At 45.3% G+C, this 12643-nt stretch overlaps 1 protein-coding gene across 9 annotated transcripts in view; it reads left to right on the plus strand.

Annotated features, from left to right (window-relative positions):
* APBB2 (amyloid beta precursor protein binding family B member 2) overlaps positions 1-12643 on the plus strand; it is a 128552-nt gene that overhangs the window by 13583 nt on the left and 102326 nt on the right. For all 9 annotated transcript variants that reach the window (XM_054163815.1, XM_054163832.1, XM_054163821.1 and 6 more), the window contains one exon: positions 5707-6507. In XM_054163815.1, the coding sequence (XP_054019790.1) occupies positions 5707-6507 (801 nt within the window). The remainder of the gene's footprint in view (positions 1-5706; positions 6508-12643) is intronic.

A 12643-nucleotide genomic window follows, 5' to 3' on the forward strand; every position in this document is an offset into this window, starting at 1 on the left:
GCTAACAACTCTCACTGTGAAGAACTTTCTAGAATGATTAGAAGTAAAAAGGACTCGGTCATGCAGTGTTTTCTGTTTGCAATGACATTTTCCCTCTCCTCCTCCTAGCTCTGCTAGCTTTATGTCAAGATTGGAAAGCCTCAGTAAAAGCCATGCAAGTAATAGTGTTGTTTGTATTGTCATGGTTATGTTATGGTTATCATGCATTATGTTATCATGCATGGTTATCATGCTTTATGTTAAACCTGTTAGAGTGGTGCAAGTGAATCAATCTGTATCTGTAGGTTAGAAGTATGCAGCTGAGACTGATTTGTTACAAAATAAGCAAGCTAAAATATTAATGAGCTGCTGTGACAGATCTACTTAATGAACTGTCCTTAAGCACTAGTGATGTTACTGTTCTCACTAGTGAGAATATCCTAATCTATTCTTAGTTTTAGTCCTGTTATTTTTTCTCCTTATAATACCTTATTTTTATTCACTTATAACTTAGTGTTGACCTATTTTACACAGAATTGTCAGGGTTGGAAGGGCCCTCAAAGATCAACCTGCCATGGGCAGGGACATGTCACGCTAGATCAGGTTGTGCCAGAGCCCCATCCAGCCTGGCCTTAAAAGCTTCCATATTTTAGCTGAGATATAGAAGCATAGAATGGTTTGGGATGGAAAGGACCCAACAGATCACCTAGTTCCAACCCCCTGCCATGGGCAGGGTAACCTCCTACTAGACCAGTTGCTCAATGCCCAATCAAACTTGGCTTTGAACAATTCCAGGCTTGGAGCCTCCACAACTCTTCCTGGGCAACCTGCTCCAGTGCCTTATTTATGGGAAAGAGTAAATATATGAGCTCAGTGATTCCTGGTCCGCTGGTTTATTAGTGTTCACTTTTCAGTGGAAGACAGAGGAACTGAAAAAAAAAAAAAGAAAGAAAAGAGTGCACTGTGCCAGTAGCATTCTCTCTGGTGGTGGCCATGCAGTGTGAGGAGCTGCCCAAGCAGGAACACAGTCTGCCTCTGGAGGGGTGCCTGAGTGCAGGACTCCTGGCACAGGTGATTAGAATTAGAAGAAGATTTCTATTAGAAAGCTGGGATTTTCTTCCTGTGGCAGAAGTGATGCATTTCAAGCGTCACCAGGTCCAATATAAAGGAGGAAACACAGGCTGTCACTCTTCTTCCTTAGGCTGTACTGTTGTTCAGCATTGCCTTGAATTCAGAAGTTTCCCAGCACTTTAGGTAGTCCTGGTCTGGTAGCAACTTCTGCCCTAGTGACACAAGACCTGCCCTTTCTATTTTTATTTCTTACTCTTTTTTTGCCTCTTCCATTGCTTCCCTTTTTGCCACCTTTGTATCTGTTTCTGTGGAGGGTGGAGGGATGCTGCCTGTGCATATCTCAGAGTCTGGCTGGGAGTGCAGGGTGATGGCCAAGGAGCCTGTCCTTTGAGAAGACAGCCTGCTCCTCTCCCTGCACACCTCGTGGTGCTGTTTACACGTCCATTGATCATTTGATTGTGATGACCTGGTCAATGGATCATTCGAAAGGGGATCTGGAGGGTGATGGTGTCTAGTGAAAGGTTTGTTTTGACATTTTTTTACTTATGATCATACATCAGCCCCAGCATAGCACCCAACTTCCAAACACTACTTGAACTTCTGGAGGCTTTGGCTCAGTCATTGCTCAGTGTCCCAATAGTCATCATAAATCCATAGGGGAGCTTTAATAATCAGATGAATAAAATGCAATACATTTTGTTTCAGTGTACCTGTGTGTGTGTTCTCACATTATTTTTTGATAAGTGAAATGCTAACAGCAGGAGACTGACTAAAGAAGGTCTGGCAGGCAGATACTTAAACATTTTTGGAGGAAGATTAATTTTTAAGAAGTTTGTTCAGCCATAGAAATGGTGGCAAAACATTGCAGGAAGAATCTCACTTGTAACAAAGAAGAATAAATTTCAGTCTTGTTCCAGATTGTGGCAGTTTGCAGTTTATTGATGGAAGGGGGGAAAAAAGCTTGTTTTAATGTGCTGAAGCATGAAGTAAAATACTATCTAGTGAAATCTGTGTGTTCTAAAGATCATAATCCATAACATTTCAAGGCCAGGCAGTGGGGCAAATTTATCCTGCAGTATTAATTTATGTGACTTCCAGATTTTCAGAGTTTTAACGGATTAGGAAAGATATAAAGCAGGCAGTGCATAAACACAATCCATGTTATAGCGTTAGAATAGAATAGAATTAACCAGGTTGGAAAAGACCTTTGAGATCATTGAGTCCAACCTATCACCCAGCACCATCTAATCAACTAAACCATGGCACCAAGCACCCCATCCAGTCTCTTCTTAAACAAATCCAGTGATGGTGACTCCACCACCTCCCTGGGCAGCACATTCCAATGGCCAATCTCTCTGGGAAGAACTTCTTCCTAACATCCAGCCTAAACTTCCTCTGGCACAGTTTGAGACTGTGTCCTCTTGTTCTGGTGCTGGTTGCCTGGCAGAAGAGACCAACCCCCACCTTGCTACAACCTCCCTTCAGGTAGTTGTAGAGAGCAACAAGGTCTCCCCTGAGCCTCCTCTTCTCCAGGCTAAGCAAGCTCAGCTCCCTCAGCCTCTCCTCATAGGGCTGTGCTCCAAACCCCTCCCCAGCTTTGTTGCCCTTCTCTGGACACTTTCAAGCAACTCAACATCTTTCCTAAACTGAGGGCCCCAGAACTGGACACAGGACTCAAGGTGTGGCCTAACCAGTGCTGAGTACAGGGCACAATGACTTCCCTCCTCCTGCTGGCCACACTATTCCTGATGCAGGCCAGGATGCCATTGGCCTTCTTGGCCACCTGGGCACACTGCTGGCTCATGTTCAACCTACTGTCAACCAGTACCCCCAGGTCCCTCTCTGTCTGGCCACTTTGTAGATTACAAGATGTGCTTTGGTAACATTATGTAAGATCAGTTATGACCTTGCTTACGTTAGACTTGGTTGGGTTTAGGCAAGATGCAGAAAGCAACATTTATTGATGTATTTATATTGGAAGTGCATTTATAAAGTCCCTTTAAATGATGCAGTGGCTCTGTTTTAGAAGTGGTTTGTGGCTAAAGCTGCAGTAGTCTGTAGGATATTACCTGTCTGTAGCTGTTACCTAAACTGATGGCTTTTGCACAGCATGGGTGGGGTGATCAGTCTTAAATTTGTAGTTGGTCTGGTCCAGCTGTGGCTGGGACTTGAAGGAAATGGCAGTGGAGCACATTTGTTACATTTAGTTTAAAGTCCTCTGTTGAACAAGTTGTAGAAGTTGTTCTAGGTGGATGATTTAAGCAGCAGAGTATGCTTGTCTGCTTGGTTTGAAATGAACCAGTGATGGTTAGTAGCGTGCAGCTTTGACAGCACCTAGAATCATAGAATTGTTAGCGTTGGAAGGGACCTCAAGGATCATTCAGTTCCAACCCCCCTGCCATGGGCAGGGACACCTCACACTACATCAGGTTGCTCAGAGCCACATCCAGCCTGGTTGTAAAAACCTCCAGGGATGAGGCTTCTACCACCTCGCCAGGCAACCTGTGCCAGTGTCTCACCACCCTCATGGGGAAGAACTTCTTCCTAACATCTGATCTGAATCTACCCATTTCTGGTTTTGTTCCATTCCCCCTAGGCTAATCATTACATGACACTCTAAAAAGTCCCTCTCCAGCTTTCTTGTAGGCCCCCTTCAGATACTGGAAGGCCACAATTAGGTCTCCTCAGAGCCTTCTCCTCTCCAAAGAGACTCAAAGATGCAACAATGCCATCAACTGTGTGTGCATTTAGGTAACATTTAGAAGTGCTCCTTTTCACTCTGTGTTGATGTATATGTTCTTTTAAACCCCATATATTTTATCTCTTGTAAATGTGTACAGCAGTCAGTTCCCTCATATATCAAATATACAAGGATGCAGCCCAACTCAGCTGGAATCAGCTGTCATCAGCTAGCTCAAATTACAGCTTTGCATTGCTGGAGAAGCCCCAGACACGTTTTTATGTGCAATATAAGCAGTCAGTGATATCTGAGAGTTAGGAACAACAGAAAGTGTGTTTCATGCTGTGGCAGATGGGAGTGATTTATTAATTGGCCTCTAATTTGGTTGCCAGGTGTCAAACAACAGCGACTACTGCAGTATGTAAATTGAGGTGTTCGTGGGGCATTTATGCAGATTAGTGGGAACCATAAATAGTGCAGGAACAAATTATAGTTTTTAAAATATATATATTTTTAAAAATCATTTTTAATGGTCTAGAAATATGTTCCCTCAATAAACTTTAATTTTTTTTCTTTTTAATGTGAGCTGTGCCCCTGGCTAGCAAAGATCAGAAACTTGTCTACAAGGAGACGAAAGAGTGGTTTTATTTAACAGTGGAATAGGTGTACTCTGCTCTAGGGTGTGTGGGTGTACCCTTAAATTTGAACTTTGTGAGTCATCTTCATCTCTGGAGCACAGCACTCTTTTTAAACTTGATTGAATTAGAGCAGGATATTTTGTCAAAGGTTCCCCCCCAACCCTTTGTTTCACCTTTGTGAAATAAGCCTTGCCTTCTGGTCCTCTGCTTCCCACCTCCAAAACAAAAACTAGCAGGAGGGATAGAAAGATAAAGAGCAGAGAAAATGAAAATATTAAGAGGCAGCAGGCAACTGGCCAGTCTGGCTGAAAATTACCAGGGATAGGATAGGATAGGATAGGATAGGATAGGATAGGATAGGATAGGGTAGAATTAACCAGGTTGGAAGAGAGCTTTGAGATCAAGTCCAACCTATCATTCAACACTATCTAATCAACTAAACCATGGCACCAAGCACCCCATCCAGTCTCTTCCCTAAACATCTCCCAGTGATGGTGACTCCACCACCTCTCTGGGCAGCCCATTCCAATGGCCAGTCTCTCTTTCTGTGAAGAACTTCTTCCTAACATCCAGCCTAAACCTCCCCTGGTGCAGCTTGAGACTGTGTCCTCTGGTGCTGGTTGCCTGGGAGAAGAGACCAACCCCTACCTGGCTACAGCCTCCCTTCAGGTAGTTGTAGAGAGCAACAAGGTCTCCCCTGAGCTTCCTCTTCTCCAGGCTAAGCAACCCCAGCTCCCTCAGCCTCTCCTCACAGGGCTTGTGTTCCAAACCCCTCCCCAGCTTTGTTGCCCTTCTCTGGACATGTTCCAGCAACTCAACATCTTTCCTAAACTGAGGGGCCCAGAATTGGACACAGTTCTCAAGGTTGAGTTCTGCCCTAGATGAAAAAGGAGCATCTCAGACATGTCTCACATTTTCTAATTCTTGGTGCTAAGTGGTTGAGTTTTCCCCCTCCTCATCAGAGTTAGAGGTGAAATACTAGAATGGAAGGATGACTTCTGGACTTCCAGGCATTTGCAAAGGGCACCTTTCCTTTCCTCAAGACCACCTGCAACAGAATCAGATATGAAAAACCTGCCCTAAAACTGCCTTGCATAGGGTCAAGCATTCTGCTTTTTCTCAGCTTCATGGTCCTGATGATCTCTATTTTTTTTTAATGCTTCTGTTTTTCCTTATTTAATAAGCTAAGCTTTTTGTCTGTTCTCTTACCCACTTAGGTTGTGGTAATTTTCCTGCTGTAAACCAATTATGTCAAGTGCTGCATCCCTTTACCAGAAGCCCTGGTAAAATCTCGTGTCTGCTGAAGGAGTTTCACAAGTGTCTCTCTTGCTTTTGCAGTCGATTCTGGCGTGGACGCCCTGGCAGTGTTTATGGCAAGCAGCAGCACGACAGACGTTGTGAACCGCAACAGCCCTGCCACCCCGCCCAACACCCTCAACCTGCGCTCCTCTCACAACGAGCTGCTGAATGCAGAGATCAGGCACACGGAGACCAAGAACAGCACTCCCCCAAAATGCAGGAAAAAATACGCCCTGACTAACATCCAGACAGCCATGGGGCTTTCCGACCCGGCGGCGCAGCCCCTTCTGGGCAACAGCTCTGCAAATATAAAGCTGGTGAAGAATGGAGAAAACCAGCTCAGGAAAGCGGCCGAGCAGGGACAGCAGGATCCCAACAAAAACCTCAGTACCACTGCAGGCATAAACCTAACTTCTGAGAAGTTTGAAGGCAAAGAGCCGATCCCACAGGATTCCTCTGGCTGTGAAATATTGCCCTCGCAGCCAAGGAGGACCAAGAGCTTCCTGAATTACTATGCGGATCTAGAGACGTCCACTAGAGAGCTGGAGCAGAGTTTTGTTGCCATGGAAGATAAATCTGCGCAAAGCAACAGCCAGGCTTCTACTGTTATTGTCAATGGGGACGTCCTGCCCCGGAAACAAAACATACTGTCGAGCCCAGAGGATGGCCAAGTTGCCACAGTGTCATCAAGCCCAGAGACTAAGAAAGACCACCCAAAGACTGGGGCCAAAACAGATTGTGCCCTCCACAGGATTCAAAACCTGGCCCCAAGCGATGAGGACTCCAGCTGGACTACGCTGTCCCAGGACAGTGCTTCGCTGAGCTCGCCCGACGAAACAGGTAGGCAAGGAAAGGCTGCTCGTGGCCACTGTTTTGGATGTGCTTTGCTTAACTCCTCTCAGCTGGTGGCTGGAATGAGAGAGGTGATTCAGTGGTGCTCTCTGTGAGGAGGTGATTTGCATCAAAACACAAGCATGGAGCTTCCAGTGCAGCTTTATGTCCACTTGGTGGCCTCCCACTTGATCCTAGCAGCTTTACAGGCACCAGTGGGTGCTGCAGACAGGCTACTAAAAATATCCCAGGAGACCTTTTTGGCTAATTTATAAAGGATTACTCTTCACTAATCAATGGGTGCATATTGTGAGCAGTATATGATTCTCTAGAGATGCTAAATGGTTGGTAAATCTCCACACACAACAAACTAACTTCCTCTGCAGTGATACAATTTTTCTGGCTCAACAGAGGGTTTGACTTTTCTAGTTGGATCTTTTATGAGTGTCCCCCCTCTGCCCCAAGTCCCTGTTAGGTAATAGGTTGGAAATTAGGATAGAATAGAATAGAATAGGATAGGATAGAATAGAATAGAATAGAATTAACCAGGTTGGAAAAGACCTTTGAGATCATTGAGTCCAACCTATCACCCAACACTATCTAATCAACAAAACCATGGCACCAAGTGCCTCATCCAGTCTCTTCTTAAACACCTCCAGTGATGGTGACTCCGCCACCTCCCTGGGCAGCCCATTTCAATGGCAAATTATTCTTTCTGTGAAGAACTTTCTCCTCAGCTCTAGCCTAAACCTCCTCTGGCACAGCTTGAGACTGTGTCCTCTTGTTCTGGTGCTGGTTGCCTGGGAGAGGAGACCAACCCCCACCTGCCTACAACTTCCTTTCAGGTAGTTGTAGACAGCAAGAAGGTCTCCCCTGAGCCTCCTCTTCTCCAGGCTAAGCAACCCCAGCTCCCTCAGCCTCTCCTCACAGGGCTGTGCTCCAAACCCCTCCCTTGCTTTGTTGTCCTTCTCTGGACACCTTCCAGCAACTCAACATCTCTGAGGTCCTTTCCAACCTGGTTGATTCTGAGATTCTAAGTCTTTTCATTATATACTTTCATAGGAGTCCTCCTAAGCCTTGGGTCAGTTAATTTCCACATTTTATTTTCTTTGTGCAGCAGTTCCCTACAGTAACTCAGAAACTTGAAACTATCACATTTCATGGTTTGGAATCCTGGGCTCATTAATTATTTGAACAGTTATAATGACTTCTGCACTGGCTCTGCTGTGATTTACAATGTTATTTTTGCATTATTTTCAAAACTCTTGTGATCTCTTTTATTCTAGTTAATGGACTTGGGCAGTATATAATTGTCAAAAAGGGGAGGCAACCCAACTCTTCACGTTGACATAAGGTTAAAGAAGTTCATTATCTATTGTTTCTATTTTAAGTGATTTCATTATTTCAGTGCAGAGATTATATATTCTCTAGAGGCCACCATGTTCCAAACACACAGCTGCATTCCATGTCAGTCATAGAATCATAGAATCAATAAGGTTGGAAAAGACTTCAGAGATCATCAAGTCCAACCTGTCACCCAATACGTCATGACTAACTAAACCATGGCACCAAGTGCCAGGTCCAATCCCCTCTTGAACACCTCCAGGGATGGTGACTCCACCACCTCCCTGGGTAGTGCATTCCAATGGCCAACAACTCTTTCTGTGAAGATCTTTCTCCTCACCTCAAGCCTAAACGTCCCTTGAGACTGTGTCCTCTTGTTCTGGTGCTGGTTGCCTGGGAGAAGAGACCAACCCCAACCTGGCTACAACCTCCCTTCAGGTAGACAGCAAGAAGGTCCCCCCTGAGCCTCCTCTTCTCCAGGCTAAACAATCCCAGCTCCCTCAGCTCTCCTCACAGGGCTGTGCTCAAGGCCTCTCACCAGCCTCGTTGCCCTTCTCTGGACACACTCAAGTGTCTCAATATCCTTCTTAAACTGAGGGGCCCAGAAATGGACACAGGACTCAAGGTGTGTCCTAACCAGTGCTGAGTACAAGGGCACAATGACCTCCCTGCTTCAGCTGGCCACAGTCATGCATGTCTATCTCAATAGTGATTATTTTAATACATAGGTAGGTTTTTTCCTCCCAACCAGAAGTCCCCCGTATGTGACGTACAATGGATCTTCGGACCTTCTTTTTGATACATAACAAACCTTTGCTGTTAAGAGAGAAACTTCTCATGAATTCACCTCTCCATGTGCAAAATGAAAATGTTTTCAGTTTACTAAAATTGCTGGTTGGGTTAATATTATTTCTCTGGACACCTGGAGTATCACAGAAAGGCTTAGGTTGTAAAGGACCTTAGAGGTCATCTATTCCAACCACACTGCCATGGGTAGAGACACCTCTCAACTAGGCTTGGTTGCCTCATTTAACCTGGCCTTGAACACTCTCAGGGAGGAGGCATCCACAACCTCCCTGGGCAGCTTATTCTATAGGTGAGATAGTTCATACTGGAGAGACACAAATTTTTTTACCCTTTGGACAGTTTCCCTACTTGCTGCCTTCAGTGTTTTGGGGACTGCACAGAGGCAGCAGCTCCCTCCAGCTCCTCAGCCTTTGGCTTGCACAGCAGCTTGTTTCTACCTTGGTTGACAGTGCCATTAAAGGAGGAATCAGGAACACAGGTGCCCTTTTTTTTGGGTAGTGCCACTGCTGTATGCAGTTGCCATGTACCAAATTGCAGCCTGTTGCTGGTCCCTGAGCAAATCTGGGAGGACAATTTAATAGCTGATTACAAATAAATGAGTTCAACTCAGTGCAGAAATGACAGCGATGAGACTGCACCTTGGGGACTAGGATTGTGACTTGTAAATAGAAGCTGATATATTTGAACTAACTCTGTGTCTGGGCAGAGTAATCTTCTAATATAATAAAAATTACATCAAATCCTGAACTAGTCAGAAGGGTTCATACCAATGGTCAGCTCTGCCCCTGATTTGAACCAGCATCTTTGACAGAATCAAAATGGGTGTCCTCTTAAGAGCACCATTTTTCCTTCACAGCACCTGTCTGATACAGACACCCAGTATGTTATTTACTACAGAAGGTGCTTTCTGTGTTCCTGAGGGTGGAAAAAGATTTATGGGAGCAGAAATACTTCCAATTACACTGTGGATAAACACAACTCCTATGATACTAAAGAAAGAATGTTTTATCACTGTACAGTTGTAGTTTCACAGATTACATTTGGTTGGAAGGGACCTTCAAAGGTCATCTGGCTGACCCCGCCGCAGTGAGCAGGGACACTTCCACTAGATCAGGTTTCCCAGGGCCACATCAAGTCTGATCTTGAATGTTTCCAGAGATGGGGCCTCAACCACATCCCTGGGCAACCTGTTCTGGTAGTTCCCCAGTCATTGTGCAGAACTTCCTCCTGATGCCCAACCTAAATTACCCCTGCTCCAGTTTAAAACCATTACCCCTTGTCTATCACTATAAGCCCTTCTAAACAGTCCTTCTCCAGCCTTCCTGTAGTTCCCCTTCAGATACTGAAATGCAGCTCTAAGGTCTCCACGGAGGCTTTTCCTCTCCAGGCTGAACATCCCCAGTTCTTTCAGCCTGTCTTCATAGGAGTGGTGCTTCAGCCCCCTGATCATCTTTATAGCCCTCCTCTGGACTCACTCCATCAGGTCCATGTCCTTCCTGTGTTGGGGGCCTTATAGCTGGACACAGCACTCCAGGTGAGGTCTAACCAGAGCAGAGTAGCAGAATCACCTCTCTTGACCTGCTGGCCATGCTTCTTCTGATGCAGCCCAGGTCACAACTGGCCATGTGGGCTGAGTCCTAGGTGAACATCCAGTCTTCAAATTTTTTTGAAAGAAGAGGCTCTAGTTCACACCTGCTGATCATCCTGATGGCCTGTTGACTTTTCATGTTGAGCTGAGTGTTTGACTCCTGCACCTTACTGGTAACCACATATCAAGAACAGTGCATACTTTATCGTCTCCAACTTGACCATTTGCTGACTGCTTATGGAATAGGAAAGATGACTGTTGCTGTGTATGTGTTTGTGTAGGAGACATTCTGTGTGTGGAGGAGCCAGCTGCATGCTTACCTTCCTTTTAGCTACCTCTATAATAGGATTTTAGAGCAGAGAAAGTAACCCAGTTTAAAAGAAATAAAACCTAACAGGCCACATGGTTACACAGTGTTCACAGGAATGATCAGCAGTCAGGGTCTGCTGGTTGAAGGCCATAAAAGAAATTGAACTTGATAGTAAATTGAGCTTGAAAACTGACTCTCTTGAGTACATGCTGCTGCTATCACTTGCACAGAGAGGCTGCTTACTGTGTTTGGGCAGTCAGATAGGTTTTATCCTGTGGTTCTCAGTGGAACTACCAAAATCCATGACTTGAGTGCTTGCATGAGTGGTCTGACTCAAGCTTCCAGGGTAAAGACCATTGATCAGGATGCTTTCGAATTGGGAAAACTTGAGTTTCAGAAGTGGTGAACAAGTTAATCATGTCTGGTGCCTCAACTGACAAACTCTTTGTCAAGTTTCTATTGTTTCAGGGAGGGACAAGTGTAATTCTGTGTTCTTCTTGTTCTCTCTGAGGTTCAATGAGTCTTCCTGAAAAAGCTCTTTTCTACCTAGGATTATGTCTTCACAGTTCTCTCCTGAGACCATGGAAAGAGTTTAGGTCCAGTCAGACACAGGACCAAGCAGAGAGGAAGGGAAAACAAAATACAGAAGAGAAGCATGAGAAGGTGATGGTGGGGAGGAAGCCAGCATCCTGAGAGGTCTTTCAGAGGGCTGGCAAGGCAGGAAGTTCCACAGAAGAAAAGCTATCAGCTATTATCAGGCTAACTGCCCCTCCTGGAAAATTCTCAGTTCATAAAGCTGTGCAAGTACTGACAAATTACAATCAAAACTGATCCAGCAAACCTCTGCCTCTGCACTTCTGAATGCTGCATAGAACTCAGGCCAAACTCCAGTCCACCTGACTGATGCTTTGAAATGGCTGTAGAAATCTCTGGGGAAGGAGAATCCTGTCTTAGCGTTGGGAAGACTCTTAACCTGTGGCCTTCTGCTTGTTAAGGCAAGCAGAGAACATGAGTATATTCTGAGTGGGTTCTGCATGCTCCACAGCTCTTTGTAGCCTGGTTGGGTGCTTGTTTGTCATCTTCTGTGCTCCTATATCGCAGCTGCATGAGAGTGTGGTAGAGAAATTGTTTTGTCATTGGGCAGGATGAGTCTCTTGTGGCTCCTGAGCTCTGAAGGCTCTCACAGTTGCTGAGGTAGCAGTGTTTCACCCAGATGTACAAGACTGGGGATGGCTGGTACAATTTGGGTGATTCCTGCTCCAAAGGCATCCCTGCCTCTTTGTAGCTAAATCCCCTGCAGAGCAGAAACCCAAAGCCTGGGCCACTGTGGTCAAGTCTCCAAGTATCTACTGTGATGCCAGGAGCATGCCTTAGCTGCAGTGGTGAACTTGTCTCTCACTGCTGGCTCTCAGTGAACAAGAAGAATTATGGAGTAGGGAGGAAGGCAGGAAGGGTTGGAAGGTGTGAGTATGACCTGGTGGCTTGTTGAGAGAATGAGCCTACTGGAAAGGGAAGCAAAAGGAATCACAGATTCACAGAATTAACCAGGTTGGAAAAGACCTTTAAGATCAAGTCCAACCTATCACCCAACACCATCTAATCAACTAAACCATGGCCCTAAGTTCCTCATCCAGTCTGGAGTAACTGCAGCTATGGAGATAAATCAGGACTTGGCACAGACTGAATGGTAGCTGGAATAAGGAAGAGCTGGAAACAAGCAAGGGAGTAGGTTAAGCAAACAGGACTAGCAGAAAGACAGCAAGAATAAGTAGGATGGTCTAAGATTGAGGGTAAAGCAGCAGAAGCAGAAGTGAGTATTGGGGAATGTGTGCTCTTCAGGCTGTGATTTTATTTCACAGAAGTTCTGAAAACTTAAAGCTGGCAAAACTAGGAGAGCTGTGGGTGAAAATCATTTAATATTGCATTACTGCAAAGAGAAAACCAGATCCCACAGCAGGATTAGATTAAGGCCCTGTTAGAAGGAGGTATCTGTGCAGTGAGGGACACAGACCTCTGTTCCCCTCGAGTTCCTGCCCTGCTATGTTTGCACCTGTATCATCTTTCATCTTCCCAGGTTTGTGGCTCCCTTAGACCCT

This window comes from Dryobates pubescens, chromosome 1 (assembly GCF_014839835.1).
Source record: "Dryobates pubescens isolate bDryPub1 chromosome 1, bDryPub1.pri, whole genome shotgun sequence".
In the NCBI taxonomy this organism is placed as follows: domain Eukaryota; kingdom Metazoa; phylum Chordata; class Aves; order Piciformes; family Picidae; genus Dryobates; species Dryobates pubescens.